This window comes from Petaurus breviceps, unplaced genomic scaffold (assembly GCF_028583685.1).
Source record: "Petaurus breviceps papuanus isolate PSGF00001 unplaced genomic scaffold, PetGlider_PUasm1.0 90683, whole genome shotgun sequence".
Lineage (NCBI taxonomy): Eukaryota > Metazoa > Chordata > Mammalia > Diprotodontia > Petauridae > Petaurus > Petaurus breviceps.
In genome coordinates, this window is record NW_027187308.1 from 7,353,200 (window position 1) to 7,371,544 (window position 18,345).

Here is an 18,345-nt window from a genome sequence, read left to right on the forward strand (position 1 = left end):
TTATACCTATTGCTTTCAGAACTTTGTGCTTCCTTTTGACCTTTTGTTCTCTGTGCATATTTTAAAATGTTACATGGGGGGGAGAGGGTCACTATTGCTCCTTTCATTTCCCTCACCCCCATTAAAACTGGAGAGACAAAAAACAAATACCCTTATGTCAAGCAAAACACAATGGCCATGTCAAAAAATGTACATCTTTGCACTTTATGGCCATCACCATCATAGCTCCTCTGGAGATTTTTGCATTGATTAGACTTAAGTCTTTACAAGTTATTTTTCTTTACAGTATTGCTGTTTGTATAAATTGGTCTCCTGGTTCTAATTCACTTCATTCTGCAATCGGTATGTACTAACTAGGATTCTCTGAAATTTTCTCTTTTGTTATTTCTTACTATGTATTAAAATTCCACTACATTCATGTACCACATTTTGTTCAACCATTCCCCATTGTCTAAGAGGCATTCTAAGATCATCCTAAGATACTACCTTAGCTTCTAGTTGTTTGCTTTACCCCAAGCTCATCTCCCTTTCTACCCTTCAGGATCAGGAAGTTTGTTTTGCTTATTTTCACTATTCCCTCCTGGGTATTGTTCTCCCTCCCCACTCTTGCTTGTTTCCCTTTTGAGTTTGCTTTATTTCTACACCAGCCTGTGTGTGTTCAGTTCTCTTACTAAATGTTTTCTGGAATTGCATTGGTAAAAATGTTAAATAGCATGGATCTTCAAGTTGACATCAAACCATTATTGATTGCTTTTGGGGGTCTGACTGTCCGAACAATTCCTGTCCTACCCAGTTGTATCAGTTTAGCCCACTTTTCTATTTGCCCGCTAGAATTGTATGAGAAACTTTGTCAAATGTTTTACTAAGATATAAGTAAACTATGAATATAGCATTTCTCCGAAATAAAGTCCCAGAGTTTTGCCGCTTCTGAGAGATTATAAAGTGGAAAGTAAAACCATAATCATTAATTCCTAGATTATAGAAAGGTATGAGGGCTTTTTCTTATGGAATCTGTTAAATGTTGGAGCTTCAGATAGTATCTTTAATGTTTTTCTTTAGTTTTTTTTTCTTCTAAATTACAGAACCCGATAATGTCATGCCTCATTCTCTCCTGTACCATACAGTCTCTGATAATGAGGTGTCCCATCCTGCCTGGCCAAGACCAAAACCTCTCTGATCTGTCATCTTCCATCTTTTCCAGCATATTGCCCTCCCACCTCCATAAACATGTTCAGTTCTCTCTCATCCTTAAACAAACAAATATTTACTGGAGAAACCGTAGCTTCTCACCATCCTAATACCCCTTTCCCTTTCTCAGCCAAACTCCTAGAAAGTGCTGTGTACATTCATTGCTTTCCATCCTTAATTGCCAAGTCTGACGCTTTTTTTCTTAGTCTTCAACTGTTACTTTTCTACAGCATTTAATGCTGTTGATTACCACCTCTTCCTGAATACTCTCTTCTCTGGGTTCCCCTGCTTTTCTTCTTGTTTGACTAGTCCTCAGTCTTCATATCTTACCCAGTATCTAGAGAGTACCTCAAAGCTCCATCTTGGAGAAAAGTGAGTGTTTTTTATCTGTCTCCCAGTGACCTCATCAACTTCTTTAGAATTAGCATCTCTGTGTAGTTGAGTACCATATCTATATAGACAAGCCAGTTCAATCTCTTTCCTACTTTGTCACACATAACTAGTTCCCTTATTGAACAATTCAAACTGGATGTCACGTAGACATCTCAAACTGAGCACGTTCAGAAAAGAATTAATTTTCTCACTTCCCCCATCCTCCACAAAAACAACCTAATCCTCTTCTTGAAATTCTCTGTTGCTGTGGAAACAAGGTTTCCCAGGTTCCCAATGTAGGCAGTATTCTTGAATCTCCCACATCTACATCATATCTAGTAAGCCACTAAATACAGGCATATGTACTTCCACAACATTTTTTGCATATGCACCTTTCTTACTATGCTTGGCCTGGACTATTTTAATAACTTCCTAATTGATCTCCTTGCCTCAAGCCTCTCCCCCACTAATCCATCCTCCACACAGCTGCCAAAGTAATTTCCTTAAAAGTATGTTTTAGTTGCAGGTCTGATCAATTTCAGTGGCTTCCTATTGCCTCTAGGGCAAGGGATCTTTAAAACTTTTTAGTGTGCTGTGCACTCCTTTGGCAATCTGGTGTAACAAAGGATTACAAAGGAAGCCTATTGTATTGAAAGAAAGTTAGATAAATTTTTGTTGTTGTTTAAGAAGTTCATTGATCCCAGGTTAAGAACCCATGCTCAAAGGTCAAATATAAACTTCTGAATTTAAAGTCATTTACTACCTGCTCCTGACCTGCCTTTTCAGCATCATTCACTGTAGATTGCTCCACTTAGTCATACTTCACTTTACTTTCTGTCCTCTGGTCATCTCCATGTATGGTCTTCTCCTCACTTACTGAAACTATGTTCAAATCAACTATGGACTGTGCAGATTTATACTGCTATTGTATGGGGTGGGGTATGGCAATCTCTCCTATCACTCTGTTCTATGTCCCTGTAATTTTCCTGGACCAAAGGATTCTGATCTGACTGCCACTCCCCCTTCTCTCCAGTTAGAATACATATTTCTTGAGGACAAAATATAATAAATGCTTATTTGTTAATAATGGTTATTATAGCTCCCCTTTTGGCCTTTACACTCTCAGCTCTGTGGTGACCCTCCCCCCACGTCCAAAATACACTATTTCCTCACTTGTTCCAAATACACCACCCTTTACAGGAAAAAGCCCTTTTTGGTACTCTGCAAGGGCATACCTGCTCTTCCTAATTGCCTTGTCTTAATTTTGTACTTATACTGTATTCTCCACATGTCCCACCTGAGAGATTGTAAACCCCTTGAAAGCATGATTTATTTCATTTTTTGATTTTGTATTCCCAGACTAGCTCAGAATCTGGCACTTAATGTTTATTGATTAATAGGATGTTTTAGAGGGTAGAATTAACTGAATTAACTCTGGGACTTTTTAGATTTTATGCTAAGACCTACTTAGATCAAAACACTGAAATTAACTAGTTACTGTAGGAGGAGAGAAGGAAGAGTTTAAAAGGACTAGATTATTAACCAGAATCAGCCAAAGTGTGAAAATTGAGAAGGGGCAGATTTTTTTTTCTTTCCCTAGTGGGGAAAGTGAGTCCATTTTTTTTTTTTTAAAGCAATTGGGGTTAAGTAACTTGCTCAAGGTTACAAGGCCAGTTATTTCTGGGTGTGGTGCTAAGTATCTGAGCCTGGATTTGATCCCCAGGTCATTCCAACACTGGGCAGTGCTCTTACTCACTGTGCTACCTTGTCGCCCTGTGAGTTCATTTTTTAACCTATAAAGTTAAAGGTAATTGAGTGACATCCTAGTTGGAATTGGACAGGTTGGTATAGGTATATAGATTTGGAGGCAGATAGCAAAAGAGAAAGAATGTAGTTAGAAAAGGAGGTTCAGAATTGGTATTTTATATCTTTGCACCCCAGTGAGTTAAAGTTGAAAGCAGGTGAGAATAGCTGAGCCTAATTTAAGCAAAATTCAAGCTGCAAGGTGGCTTTTTTACTGTCAACACTAATTCACAGACAGATGGTAATAGTTTTAGGTCAGCTTTTTTTTTTCTTCTCATACATCACAAACTTTAGCCATTTTAATTATCCATATTGAAACCAAAATGTAGACTTCTGTTATAGTTATATACAACTAAAGTGTAAAATTACTCTTCATAAAAGGATTAATATCCAGTTTTGTTTTTTTTTATGTCATTTAAAGAGTGAAAGGAATATTGAAAATTTACTTAAGGAAAATTGGAAAGGCCTTCTGGTTTCTTTGTAGTGTGTGTGTTTTTTTTTTTTTTAATTATCCAGTTGGTTATTTAGAAACTAAGCAAAATACAAACCATCATTTTGGAAGCTGAACTTCCAGTTTTCTGGTTTGTCTCATTCTTTTGCTTAGCCCATATTTCTAACAGCTCATTAGTAAAAATGTTGAAAAGTTATTTTTTTTTTTTAAGGATACATGGAGGAACCCATATTAGATAATAAGCTCCTTGAAGATAAGAATTGCCTTTATTCCTTTTTGTATGGCAAGAACCACTTAACTTTCCTGAAACAAATACTTCATTAATTCTCATGGTCATTGCTAAAAATAATCATCTCCATTGGTGTCTTCTTGTAGGGTGTGATTTCTTGGCATCCTTCTACTCCACCTTCTTTTAGGTCTTTTAACATCCCGTAGGTACTAATTTAGTGTTCCAGCTATTCATTGATTTATTCTTAGTATGTGAATAACTTACCTTTTCCAGTCATATATTTCCTGGGTCATAGTCCTTTCATAGCTTTTAAATTTTTTTTTTCAAAGTTTGGGGGTTTTTTCCCCATGAATTATAGCATAGAGAGATTAGTCTAGCAATCCATGACTCTTGTCCAAACTGTATATGCTGTTCCATAGGCAACCTATTGACTTAAATTATTCATTAGTATGTATAAAGTGAATAGGAGGAAAAGAGTGAGTTGGAGTACAATTTCCCAAATGTAAAACAACTTTCCCTATTGCACAAATTTATCACAGCTGTTGGATTAAAACCTAAATCAGTCTGAATTGACAGATTTCCTGATGATCTTCCTTGTAGCATTCTCTCTCAGCTTTTAGTGTATTTATAAAAAAAGATGCCCATTTTGTCACTTTAACCACTACCTAGTAGTCTGAATTTAATTACTGACTCAGGGTACCCACAATCCTCCGAACACTAACCTATTTTAGTTTTATCTTAATTCCCTGCTCTTCCTATATGACTGGACTTCTTTTCCAGGATGATCTATAAATTCATTGTCAACCAAGATGCAGCCTACCTGCCCCCATCATGTATCTCTCTCTATTGCCATTGAAAGTTCACCCATAGTTTTGATTCTTTAATGATTGTGTATTTGCAGCCTTCCTCTAATCTACTTGTTAGGTGTAGGTACTACCAGACTCAATGAATAAAGTGCTTGATATTATTGGGCAATTGAAGTTATGTCTCAGCTCTTATGAAAGTGCTTTTAGGCATACACAAGTGCTTCTGTTTCTTTTTGCTGCCAGTGAGAATTTTGTTGTGTGTACAAGAAGCATAGCAAGTTAAAAAATGCTCAGAATTCCTTGTTAAACAGTGGAATTCATTAAAAACAAAATTTCTTTAAGGCAAAATTTAAAATTTAGATGGAACTTAGCTCTCTGGGATGCATACACACAAAAAAGTTTACTATATTAAAGTGTTTAAAAGAGGGACACAGTGCTATGTGAAGTTAGAGAGGTAGAAAATTCAACATGAAAAAAGGTAGGGAATTAATTCCTAGGCATAAGGAATAGGATATAGAAAAGCATAATGTTTATGAGTGGCAGAAGTCCACAGATCATATGGAGTCATTTTGATATAACATTGGAAGGGTGGAAATTTGCCAGATCAGGAGTGCCTTGAATACCACGCAAAGGAATATAAATTTTATTCAAAAAAGAATCTCCAAAGTATTTTGAGTCCAAAAATGCCATGGTCAGACTCCCATGCAATAGGATTAGCCAGAGTGGGGCGTTACAGAGTTTAGAAGACCAAACTAAGAGTCATTTATCATATAATAGTTCAGTTAGGTAATAGTGAGGACCTTTACCAGGTAATGGAAGTAGAAAAGAGTATGATGTCTGGGTTATAGAACTATTCCTGCAGTGGTCCCAACTTGCCTGTAACATCATTTAAATCAACCATTTCTTTAAAGGGATTGGGAATAGCTTTTATATTAGATACACAGAGCTCAGGTATGCTTTGTGCCATCTACTTAGAAGTTCAGCTCGTGGGCAAATAGTGTTGGGAAACAGGTTGGATTGTGTATTTTTGTGGGAAGAGGGCTATCACCTGGGGCTTGGAAAATCTAATTTTTGTGCCATTGAGTCCTGCCAGATTTTCGGAGATTCTACTGTTTTTCAGCCTAATGAACGATTTTTTCAGTTTGTTTTTATAAGCATCATAAACTACACATGCAGACTATAATCAGAAATGGTCTTTTTGTCTAATTCTGTCTCTTCCAGTTGTGGGTTTTTTTTTTTCTTTTTGGAGGGGGGAAGGCAGGGCAATTGGTTGTGACTTGCCCAAGGACACACAGCTAGTAAGTGTTAAGTATCTGAGGCCTGATATGAACTCAGGTCCTCCTGACTCCAGGGCCGGTACTCTTCACTGTGCCACCTAGCCGCCCCTGTATTTCTAATTAATAAAAGAATCTGTCATATATATATATATAGCAAGGTGGGAAATTAGTAACCTATTTGTCATGGACATACTTAGGTTAAATTTAGTGCAATGTGAGAAATTTTAAATTATTTTAAATATTGTGAATATTTAAACAATTTTAAAATATTGCTTTACTTCTGGTGTTTATTCTTTTGATGCAGTCATACTTTTTTATATTAAATTTTATTTTTTTATAAGGGAGGGTACAAAATTGATTTTTTTTCTATTTTTATCTAAAACTATAGTTAATTCATAGGCTTATGCCTTTAAAAGTTGACCTTAAAAGTCAGCTTGTCTAGTTTCATCATTTTCAGATGAGAAAACTGAAGGGGAGTCACACAGGTTACAGAGCTAGAATTTAATTCCGGGTCTTTTCAGTATGTTACATTGCAATACCAGTCATTCATATGAAGTAGAAGTGGGGATTTTAAATATATAAAACTTAACTTTGGGATTTAGTAAGTACAATTTTTCCATGAAAAATAGTTAAAAATATACAGCTTGTACAGATGAATTAATGTAATATGAGTTGACAATTTATGGCAAGAGTTTCAAGATTGAGTGTCCTTCATACTGGGACTGCTCATTTATCGGTATGGGAAGATATAAAAGAAAATCTGGAAAACCTGTTTTTCTGACTACTCATAGGTATGCAGCCTAAGGAGTCTTCATCTTCAACTGGTCACCTCTTGCCAAGAAGTATTGAACATACTACCTAGTTAAATAGGTATTGCATTGTTTCATTAGATTGGTTAAATAGGTATTGCATTGTTTCATTAGATTGGTTAAATAGGTATTGCATTGTTTCATTAGATTGGTTCAAAGAGTAGTTACTTTTTTTAGCTGGAATCTGGATATCCTCTTTATTTACCTGTTGTGTTTTGTTTTCCCTGAAGTCTTTTGGAAGTCCTGTCTGTGACAGTGGAAGTGTCTCTCCATCCCTTTATTGGAGATCTTCAAACATAAAGCTGGGTGACCACTTGTCAGTATATTTTAGAGAATACTTTTGCTCAAGTTAGGCTCAGACCATTTGGTCTCTTGAGCTTCCGTTGATTTATCCAATTCCATGCCTTCAAAATGAATATGGCACTAAAACGGAGAAAATACTAGAAACACAAATTGTGATTAAAGGAATAAATACATTTTCAAAAGGTCTCATTTGTAACTACTCTTTGTAGTTAGGTGTGATCCACTTGGGTGACGCTCCTTAATGTCCTCTTATTCTAGCCAGCAGTTATAAGTATTTCACCATTGTTTTATTGTAAAAGACTGTTTTTGTTAAATAGAGTCCTGTTTCTGTCACAAAACATCCAACCTTCCCAGGCTTTCTGAGATCCTTTCATTATGTTTCTAGATCCATTTTATAGGTTACTTTTCATATTTTGTACAAATTTGGGGATTTAAAATTTTGGCTCACTGGTACAATTGTGTAGAAATGAGGATACTTAAGGGTTTTTTGTTTTTGTTTTTTAGGGCATAGAGCCAATGCCCTAGCTTATTTCTAGGTGCTGAATGTTCTCGTTGTTAAGGTAGTCTTTACATAGTGGTTATACTTCACAGGTCATTTAAAGCTGTTATTGGTTACTGTGGATCTGAGTCGGTTTCTGTTATATAGTGGATGGTAATTATCCTTTCTTTTTCAGAGTCCCCTTGATAGAGCCCAAGCTGCAAAGAACAAAGGCAACAAGTATTTTAAAGCAGGAAAATATGAGCAAGCCATTCAGTGCTATACAGAGGCCATCAGTTTATGCCCTACGGAGAAAAAAGCTGACCTTTCTACATTTTATCAGAACAGAGCTGCTGCATTTGAGCAGTTGGTATGTCCTAGACTTTTTTCTGTTAATTTTGCCATCATACCAGTCTGCTAAACTGAAACTTAATTTATTGCTATTTACTCAAATCCAGTAACTGATTTGAACCTTTGGGGATTATTTCAGACTAATGTATTTACTGTAAGTTTTAATTTTCTTTTTATGACTTCATGAAGTCAAGATTGGTACTTTGTCAAAAGTTTATTCCTTCAGGATGGTATTTTTGTTTAAAATTGCAGCAAAAGTGGAAAGAGGTGGCACAAGATTGTACAAAGGCTGTTGAGCTTAATCCCAGATACGTGAAAGCTCTCTTTAGACGTGCAAAAGCCCATGAGAAACTAGACAATAAGAAAGAGTGTTTAGAAGGTGAGTGCATTTTTTTATTTGTTTAATAAACCACTGTAGATTTGGCTGTTTAAAAAAAATCCCTATTACCAAATTATTAGCTTCATGTCTTCCCTATTTAGGACTGAGATTTTGCTTCATTTCTTCTGGACTTTAAGAAAATTGAGCCATATTAATTTTAAAAAAAGAAAGATTAAGTTTATATTGGCAGGGAGAAGTTAGAAGGAATCAACAGAAGCTCACTAGAGCAAGCAAAAGTTAGTATGAGAAATTGAACATACTGACTTGGATCTCATACAGAGAGAATGTAAAGTAGTCTATCATTGGAAACTGAATGTGACATTCAGTTGCCATTTCTCTTACCTTGAATAATGATGTAACTTCATGAAAATAATTTTTAAGGTGGCAGCTCCATGGCAACAAGAGTCATTGTTTGTGATTTGGGCCATAATGGCCAATGAGTTGCAAGTGATAGCAAGTTATCTAGAGAGGAAATGTCCAGTGAATCTTAGTTTGGGATCCACATTCCCTTTCTGTGTGGTCCATTGATAGATTTCAGGGTTCTGGGAACTTAGATGGGGGGAAAATTATTTCTTTATTTCAGTACAATTGGTTTCCTTTGTAATTCTGTGTACTTTATTCACTTAACATTCTGAGGAGTCCAGGGGTTTCATCAGACTTCCAAAAAGAGGCCTATGGCACAAAAAAAATTAAGAACTCAGCTCTAATTCATAAACTGTAGAATTTTGCAGCAGGAAAAAACTTATCTAAAACTTATCTAAAACTAAAAAGTTATCTAGTCCAAGGGTTTTGGAGCTCTTTGGTAGTCTAGTGAAGCCTACAGAGCCCTTCTCAGAGTAATGTTTTTAAATTGCATAAAATAAAATACATAGTATTGTAAAGAAAACCAGTTGTATTGAAATAAAGATGTGATTTTTTTTTTTCCCCATCCAAGTTCACGGACACTTTGAAACTTATTCATGGACTTCTGGTTAAGAGCCCCTCATTTAGTCCAATCTTCTAATTTGACAGGTGAGACCCAACATAAAAGGAGTTGACCAACCATACTGGTTGTTGAGTACTTTGGAAAGCAGTACTTAAGTCTTCATTGTTCCCTGTTTAGTACAGTATATAATTAATTAGCTTATAAGGGCTTAGTCTCAGTTTACCAGGCCACATTGTAAAGTTCACATCACTGCTTTTTTAATTTTTTTTCATTGTTAAATTAATGCTAGTATTTCAGTTGTCTTGATAGTTTAATGGATAAAGATGCCTGTTTTTCTCTCTCTTCCTAGATGTCACAGCAGTTTGTATTTTAGAAGGCTTCCAGAACCAACAAAGCATGCTGTTAGCTGATAAAGTTCTTAAACTTCTTGGGAAAGAAAAGGCCAAAGAAAAATACAAGGTAAACTCTATTTGTGTTCTGAGAGATTATTCAATGAATGTGAGGAGGGATCAGCTCAGGTCTGCATCTTACATTTGGAATGTGCTGCCCAGAAATGAAGATCTTAAATTGGATTTTAAATTGGTTTTGGATTGTCTGGTTGCTTTGTCTGACTGATCATTTTATTTTGCTAACCTAGATGGTTGAGATTTTCATTGGTTTTGATGTTCCCTGCCTTCTAACTTGATTGATTTCTAAGAGGTTTGGGGAAAAATGAATCTGTAGCATGAAAGTTTACAAGAAACATGTTTTATAGGAGATCTTTTTATGAGGTTCATAACTTATTAGAGTGGTATGAAGTGATTAGAGCTTAGAACTTAAAATCAAAAATACCTGAGTTCAAATCTTGCTGCAGAATCTTATTAGCTAAGTAAGTACTGGCTTACTTAACCCTTAAAAAGTCATTTAACCTCTCTATGCCTCAATTTCCTTATCTGTATAATAAGGATGATAATAGATAGCCCTTACCTCCTGGGGTTGTTGTGAGGATCAAGTGAATTTGTGGTAAAGCACTTTATAAACCTTAAAGCACCATATAAATGCTAACTCATTATTAATAATTATTTGTTTCAAATAGTTTCTGGGTTAGCTAGGTGGCACAGTGAATAGAGCACCAGCCCTGGAGTCAGGAGAACGTGAGTTCAAATCCAGCCCCAGACACGAAACACTTAGTAGCCATGTGACCATGGGCAAGTCACTTAACCTAAATTGACCTCCAAAAAGCCAAAAAAAAAAGGATTGTGGACATAGGGAATGACTGGTAGTCATTTGACCATTCCTTACCACATGAAGCTTCTTTTCATTTTTGACCCCTCCCCATAGTTCATCCTTACCCTTACACACACACACACACACACACACACACACACACACACACACACACGCCTTAACCAAATTTACCTTACCCATACATATGAGTGCAGTTAGATGGCCCACTGGATAGAGCACCAGGGCAGGAGTCAAGAAGACCTGAATTCAGATTTTACTTCAGATTCTAGCTATATGACCTTGGGCAAGTCACTCAACCCTGTTTGCCTCAGTTTCCTCATCTGTAAAATGATCTGGAGAAGGAAATAGAAAACCACTCCAATATCTTTGCCAAGAAAACCCTCAAAAGAGTCACAAAGCATTGGATACAACTGAAACTAAACAACACCCACATATATCTAAGAATTTCTAGAGGCACTTGGGATGAAAATATCAAAGAATAATATTTTTCTTTTAATTATGTCTTTATTTTGTTTTTGTTTTTTTGTTTGTTTGTTTTAAAGCAATTGGGGTTAAGTAACTTTCTCAAGGTTACACAGCCAGTTATTTCTGGGTGTGGTGCTAAGTATCTCAGCCCGGATTTGATCCCCAGGTCATCCCGACACCTTTATTTTGTTTTTGAAGAATATTAAACTTGTAAAAAAAATCTGAAAACCTCATGGCCTTTTCATTCAGGCCAGTGCTTCGACTGGATTATTAATCATATCATATGTGTTGGATTTCTTTGTATTCTCATAGATGTTTAATTAAATTAGAGAAACTTGTTAATACAACTTAAGTTCCCACAGGGTATTAGATATTTAGTGCCTGTGCTTTGTTTTAACCTCATTAGAATTTCAAGGAGAGAGAAACCTGTAGCTGGCCTTGGGCTCTTTTATGGTCTTACCAATTAAGTGTTTTCTCTGATGTTGCCAGTGACCTATCAATTACCATATGTGATGATGTTTTCTTTTCCTTTTTATCCTTGATAGGTTTTCTTTATTAAAGATTTTTATCATAATTACTTAAAAAAACAATTTTTAACATTTTTTAAAATTTTGAGTTCCAAATTTTCTTCCTCCTTTCTCCCCTCTCCTGAGATGGTAGGCAATTTGATATAGGTTGTATGTACGTGTGTTGTAATGCAAAACCTGTTTCCATAATATGGAAATATTGTTGTTGTTAAAGAAAATATACACATACCCCCAAAAAGGGGAGGAGGAATAGTATATTTCAGTCTGTATTTAGACTCCATCAGTTCTTTCTTTGGAGGTGGATAGCACTTTCCATTGTGGGTCCTTTGGAATTTTGATGACATTTTAAAAATCCTTCTTTACTTAAACATTTAAAAAAAAGCAGCCAACTTCTGAGTACTCTTGCCTCTCCTGGCCCTCTGACCCTCCTGACTTCCTTTTCAGTGTCCTTTGCTGGATTATGTCCAGTCCCTAACTAGGGAGGTAAGATACTCAGGGGTATTCTGGAGCCAATAGTTAAATTTTCAGAGCATTTATACCTTGGAAATCAACATATACTACAAATTATAGAGTTTAATTATTGTTTTATTGATTGTCAAGATTTAAAGTGATGGAAAAACTGTTAATAATGCAGTTTAAACTTTAAAAAGTCCCCTGCGTTTTTTAACATGATATACTCCTTTCATGGGCTATTTCATCAGCTACCCTCAACTTGACTCTGTAGGTGACTCATAATACTGAGTCCTGGGAGTTGTCCTGAACTCCAGGCCTGTGCACCCTTTGAGTATGCTGCCATCACCACAGACTTAGAATCTCCTGGCTTTTCCTCCAAACCCATCGCGCTTCCCCCTTCACTATTTTTGTCAAGAATATTACCATCCTTGAACTTAACCAGGTTCAAAACCTCAAGTTTGTCCTCGGCTTTTCTGCTTTGTATCAGGGGCTTGTTAATCTACAGGAGCTCTCACTGCCAGACCTTTATGTCCCCTGTCTCTGCCTTTTACCAGACTCATCCGGTGTCCTGAATGCTTGGCTACTTGTTAGAAGTTTCTTCCACAGTTCTACTTCCTGCCCTCTCCCTCCTTCCCTAAGACCCTCCCCCCAGTTCTTCTAATTACTTTGTATTTATTTACCTCATCTATTGATGAATTTGTGTCTACGTGTTGCTTTTCCCAATAAAATGTTTCATTTTTGTTATAGCCCTCCAGCTTCTAGTACAGTGCCTGGCACATAGTAGGCACTAAATAAAATGCTTGTTGACCAAGCATTCACAGTATTTAATGATAAAAACTGCAACTGACAGAACTTAAGCTTTAGAATTCTATTTTATGAATAGAGCACTGGCTCTGGAGTCAGGAGGACCTGAGTTCAAATGCGGTCTCAGACACTCAGACACAAAAACTAGCCGTGTGACCTTGGGCAAGTCACTTAACCCCAATTGCTCTCCAAAAAGCAAAAAAAAAGCTGTTTTATTTCAGTATGATCCTTATAGTTCTACTTGTGTATTAACTGTAGCTTAGGTCAAACATTAAGGCTTGCTATGTTCAAGGCACCATTTTGGGGAACCCCAAAACACTCCCTGCCCAGCTTGTCGGGTAGATTATATATGGAAGAATCATTGGAAAATATGGACAAGAGTGGCAGAAGTAAAGAATTGGATGATGTATGTTACTGTCTATATTAGAAATGAGTATATAGTTAGCCAGATTTCTGAAGCAGCAAGACTACATTCAAGACTGGAAATAACTTGATTCCTTCAGATAAAGAGAATTTTGTCCTTCATTTGAGTCTTCTAGCACATGAATGAATGATTCATGGCAAAGACTCACTCCTGAGAAGCAAAATATAAAACCAGACAACCCCATTGAATGTAGTTCAATTTAGATTTAAGCTCAATAGTACTGATGTATTTTTAAAAGTACAGTTTTAATTTTCTTCTCCCATATCCTTCAGATGTACGTACTTTAGCATTTTTTCCATTTTAACATTTCATCATATAAATTGCAGAATCGTGAGCCTCTGATGCCATCTCCACAGTTCATTAAATCTTACTTTAGTTCCTTCACTGATGACATCATCTCTCAGCCTATGCTTAAAGGAGAGAAGTCTGATGAAGATAAAGACAAGGAAGGGGAAGCATTAGAAGTTAGAGAAAAGTAAGTATGCCCAAACCTGCGGTTGGTTTGTTTGTTTGTTTTTTAAACCATACTTAAACCTCCAAATAGTAGGCAAATGCTTGGTGCCTTTTGATTGAGGCAGTCTCTCAAGAATTATGAATCCAACATGTAGGATTGTTTTAAAAGTATAGCATTTGCTTATAGTTTACTCTCACTATGCTATCTGCCTTGCTTGTCCAAGCAGGGGCAGTTATTCTCTCAGGCAGCAAATCTTGTCCAGTTCAATTGTAGGATCATGTATATGTACTTGAAGGTGGAGTGTTGCTAGGTCTTGGTTAGTATAAATGAAGAATCCCATTATCTCACTGTTCAAATTTGTATGGCATATTTCCCATTGGGCTAGAACCAATTAGCATAATTTATATAATTACAGTTTCAAATAGTGTGAATTTTAATACATGCAACATTTAATATGCCTGAGCTATATTTTACTATGTATGCAATTTAACCAACTGTGATAATATAGGTAAACTAAACTCATGAGTGATGCTGTTCATGCCGTCCTAGAAAACATGTGATCTTTTCAAGGCAGTAAATTAAGGAACATAGAAAATATGTAGCAACACATTTTCACAACATGAATACATGTACTCTTTTGAAATTTAGGGAAATTACCTCTTACTGATCATACAACTGTACGTACACCCAAAGCATAATCCACAGGGGTAGACTGAGCCAACCTTACTTCGTATACAAATCTTAGAGAGTTACCTGAGACAAAGCATTTGAGTGATTTGCCCTGGTCAGCCAGTCACATAGCTCTTGGAGTATCAGGACTGGTTTTGAAGCCAGGTCTTCTTCACCCCACGCCCAGCTCATTTACTCCTTCCTTTCTCCTACGCATAGACACTGTATTTTGCCCCTACAGCATTTTGGGTGAGAAAGAATGATAATAATCACTTGATAAATGTTAGCTGTTGTTATCATCAAGTGCAAGTGCTTTACAATTATCTCATTTGATCCTCACAACAACCCTGGGAGGTAGGGGCTATGATTATCCTCATTTTACAAATGAGGAAACTGAGGTGAAGTGACTTGCCCAGAGTCACACAGCTACAGAGTGTCTTCGGCTGGCTTTGAATTCCACTCTCCCTGCCTCGGAACCACCCTTCATTTTCCAGATGAGGAGTGTGAGGCGCCGCTGCACACGGGGTCACAGTGATGGTGCTTAACGGGCTTCGGCAGCTACTTTTAAGCCCGGATGCTCTTCCCAGTGTTCTTTTCACTGTCACAAATTACCTGCCTTATTGGGCAACAGTTGGTGATTTTTCTCCCAATGATTTTCCACCTTTTGTTAATCACTTCCTAGGAGATACTTCCAAACATAACTCAAGATGTTGACTTTCATCTTGGGAAATGATTTGGGTCTTGAGCACATTAAAACATCTGTGAGTGTAAGCATTGATTCAAGTGCCCAGCATCAAAAATATTTTTTTTTGTGGAATCTTCCTCTGTGGGTTTCCCCACATTGGTGATTGTTTATATTACTTTCATTTAGGTAATTTAGGACAGAGTTGAATGCAGGAATGACTGGGGGTCAGAGTGACACTGATAATAAGTGCATTTAAAATTATGAAGACTGGTGTAGCGTTTATAAGGAAAAGCATTTTGTTTTAAATTTTATAATTCCTTAGAAAGTCTCCTTGTGTATTAATGCAATGATTCATGGACAAAAGTACTTACCCTAGAATCTTAATAGTTGGAAGGCTTTTCAAGGACATAGAGTCTAACCTATCCACTATGGCTTTTCCTTCATGCATCCCTAAAAATCTCTGCCTCTAATATTTCTAACAACACAAAGCAACTAATTCCATTTTGAGACAGTTGAAATTGCTTGGTCTTCCATATATACAAATTGTTCCAAAAAGTTCTGAGTTTTGGGACAACCCTATATTGTTCTGAAATCAGTATCCTTGTAACTTGGCCATTGGTCCAAGTCTAATCTGTTTCCCTGTTATCTAATTCTCCAAATGTTGGAATTACATTTTATGTGATAAGGAACATGCTTTGTAAACCTTAAAGCACTCACTAAGTATCAGATGCTGTTGTTGATGATGCTATGTCCACCATTTTTGTCTTTTTACCAGGCCAGTCCCAGCTGCTGTCTGCTTAACCTGACACATATTGATTATGGCCAGATTTAAGTATGTAGTTAATGAATAGTTCTCTCTATTGACATTTATTTCCAGCTCTGGATATTTAAAGGCTAAGCAATACATGGAAGAAGAAAACTATGATAAGATTATAAGTGAGTGCACAAAAGAAATAGATGCTCGAGGTAAATATATAGCCGAAGCATTGTTGCTGCGAGCCACTTTCTACTTACTTATTGGCAATGCCAATGCAGCTAAGCCAGATTTAGATCAGGTCATCAGCATGGAAGATGCCAATGTGAAGGTAAAAAAAGTGTTTTTTTTTTCTTTTTTTCCTTTTTGATATGCTATAGTGTTGTGGGAAGGGAAATAATTGTTTAAAGGTTTGCTTTGCAGTAGTACTCTTTGTTCAGTTGTTTTTCAGTCATGTCTGACTCTTCTTGACCCCATTTGAAATTTTCTTGGGAAAGGTACTGGAATGGTTTGCCATTACCTTCTCCAGCTCATTTTACGAATGAAAAAACTGAGACAAATAAGCTTAAGTGACTTGCCTAGGGTCACACAGCTAGAGAATGTATTTGGCCGGTCTTGAACCCAGGAAGATGAGTCATCCTCACTCCAGGCTCAGTGCTTCACCCAGTGTACCACCTAGCTGCTCTCACATATTGCCCATATACATTTATTATAAAGATATTTCTTTGGTCTGAAAGTAAAATAATCCATTAATGTTTGAGGGAATGGAATGAAACAAAATATCAATGATCTTTCCCTAGGAAAAATGTTGTTCTTGGGGCGGCTAGATGGCACAGTGAATAGAACACCAGCCCTGGAGTCAGGAGGACCTGAGTTCAAATTTGGCCTCAGACACTTGACACACTTACTAGCCGTGTGACCTTGGACAAGTCACTCTAAAAAAATGTTTTATTCTACTTCAGGGCATTTCAGTTTTCTTAACAGTAGTGTTACAGTATTTAACAGAAAAGTTATTTTAATTTGCAAAAAAGCAGGGCTTTACCTGGTTACCTTGTATAATTTACTTAGGCTTCCCATGCCTCTGGTTCTTTATAAAATGATTAATCTTTAGGCTGCTTCTACTGGTATTTCTCCTTCACTACAAAGAAAGGATAATCTGCTATTGATGTTGGTCAGCATTAGCTCCTGAACTATTCAACTAGGAAATCCTCCAGGAGAAAACACCCAGATAATTACGTGCTTATTTTTTGTCTAATGCTAATTATGCAATATGATTAGACTAAGTTAATGGTGAGATGTTTAACTAGTTTTGAGATAGAAATTGATAAGTGCTTCCATTCGTAAGCTTTGACTTCTCTCATTTACTGATCATAAATAGAAGTAAAGTTCACTGAGCACTAACACTAACCCCTCTGTGCACACTTAGTGAGGACCTGCTTTGGGGGTTGGGGGGCGACTAGAGCTGTGGGGAGTGAAGAACTAGAAGCCATGTCCCCAAGGAATTTTGGTTCAGTGTTTTCAAGTAGGATTTGAGACAGTGCTGTGACTCATCAGGGAGGGAAGGGGCCTCCAGTAATTCACTCTTCCATTGTCTGTGGCAATTTATCTGAACCTTAAAGAGGGTTTCAGAGTTCCCTGAGACACTAGAAGGTTCAGTGCCTTGCCAGAGTCACATAACCAGAAGTTCAGGACTTGAACCCTGGTCTTCCTGACTCTGAGACTGGTCCTCCATCCAGTGGCCATGCTGCACCTTTACATTGTAATAGTAGAGAGAATTGTGAACATAGCTATGATACAATGTAAAATGTAGTAAGTGCTATAAGAAAGACAGTAGTGTAAGAGTTCAAAGGATGGTGTTGCTAACACTTGCTGTTTTTAATCTTTCCTTTGTTTTGATCAACAGCTTCGTGCAAATGCCTTGATCAAAAGAGGCAGCATGTATATGCAACAGCAGCAGCCTTTGCTCTCTACTCAGGATTTTAACATGGCTGCTGATATTGATCCCCAGAACGCAGATGTCTACCACCATCGAGGACAGGTAAACACGCTGTACTTAATGTTTTGACCTTTGGAAATGATTTACTTTTTCTAAGAGGTATTTATAGTTCCCTGTTTTTACTAACATCTTGATTTATGATGCCTTCATTTATTTCTTTGTCTGGGTTTGCCTCCCTCATGCCAACAAGGCTTTTCAAGTCAGAAGTGTTAGGGATATAGTCACATAGTCATTACACCAAATAGTCTTAGGAGGCTTATCCTTTCTTTTGGTCCTTTTTTTTTTTTTTAAAGGAATTAGATACTAATGGCCATGGTAACTATCGCTTTCTAACTGCTGAGTTTCTAGGACCCAAGCAGAATGTCCTGGAGACCTTTGGGGTGATATGTACAGCTATGCTTGTTGCTTTTCGGAAGTTGAAAACCCTCAGTGTGTTTCCCTCTTCTGTAAAACGTAGGAGTAAGAGTAGATGCCCTGAGGCCCCTCCCAACTCTGGGTCCACGATCTGATACTAAG

At 36.9% G+C, this 18,345-nt stretch overlaps 1 protein-coding gene across 1 annotated transcript in view; it reads left to right on the forward strand.

Moving 5' to 3' along the window:
* TOMM70 (translocase of outer mitochondrial membrane 70) overlaps positions 1–18,345 on the forward strand; it is a 37,149-nt gene that overhangs the window by 7,419 nt on the left and 11,385 nt on the right. The window contains exons 2-7 of the mRNA XM_069065356.1: positions 7,913–8,086; positions 8,320–8,446; positions 9,721–9,830; positions 13,598–13,746; positions 15,957–16,164; positions 17,737–17,871. Of these exons, the coding sequence (XP_068921457.1) occupies positions 7,913–8,086; positions 8,320–8,446; positions 9,721–9,830; positions 13,598–13,746; positions 15,957–16,164; positions 17,737–17,871 (903 nt within the window). The remainder of the gene's footprint in view (positions 1–7,912; positions 8,087–8,319; positions 8,447–9,720; positions 9,831–13,597; positions 13,747–15,956; positions 16,165–17,736; positions 17,872–18,345) is intronic.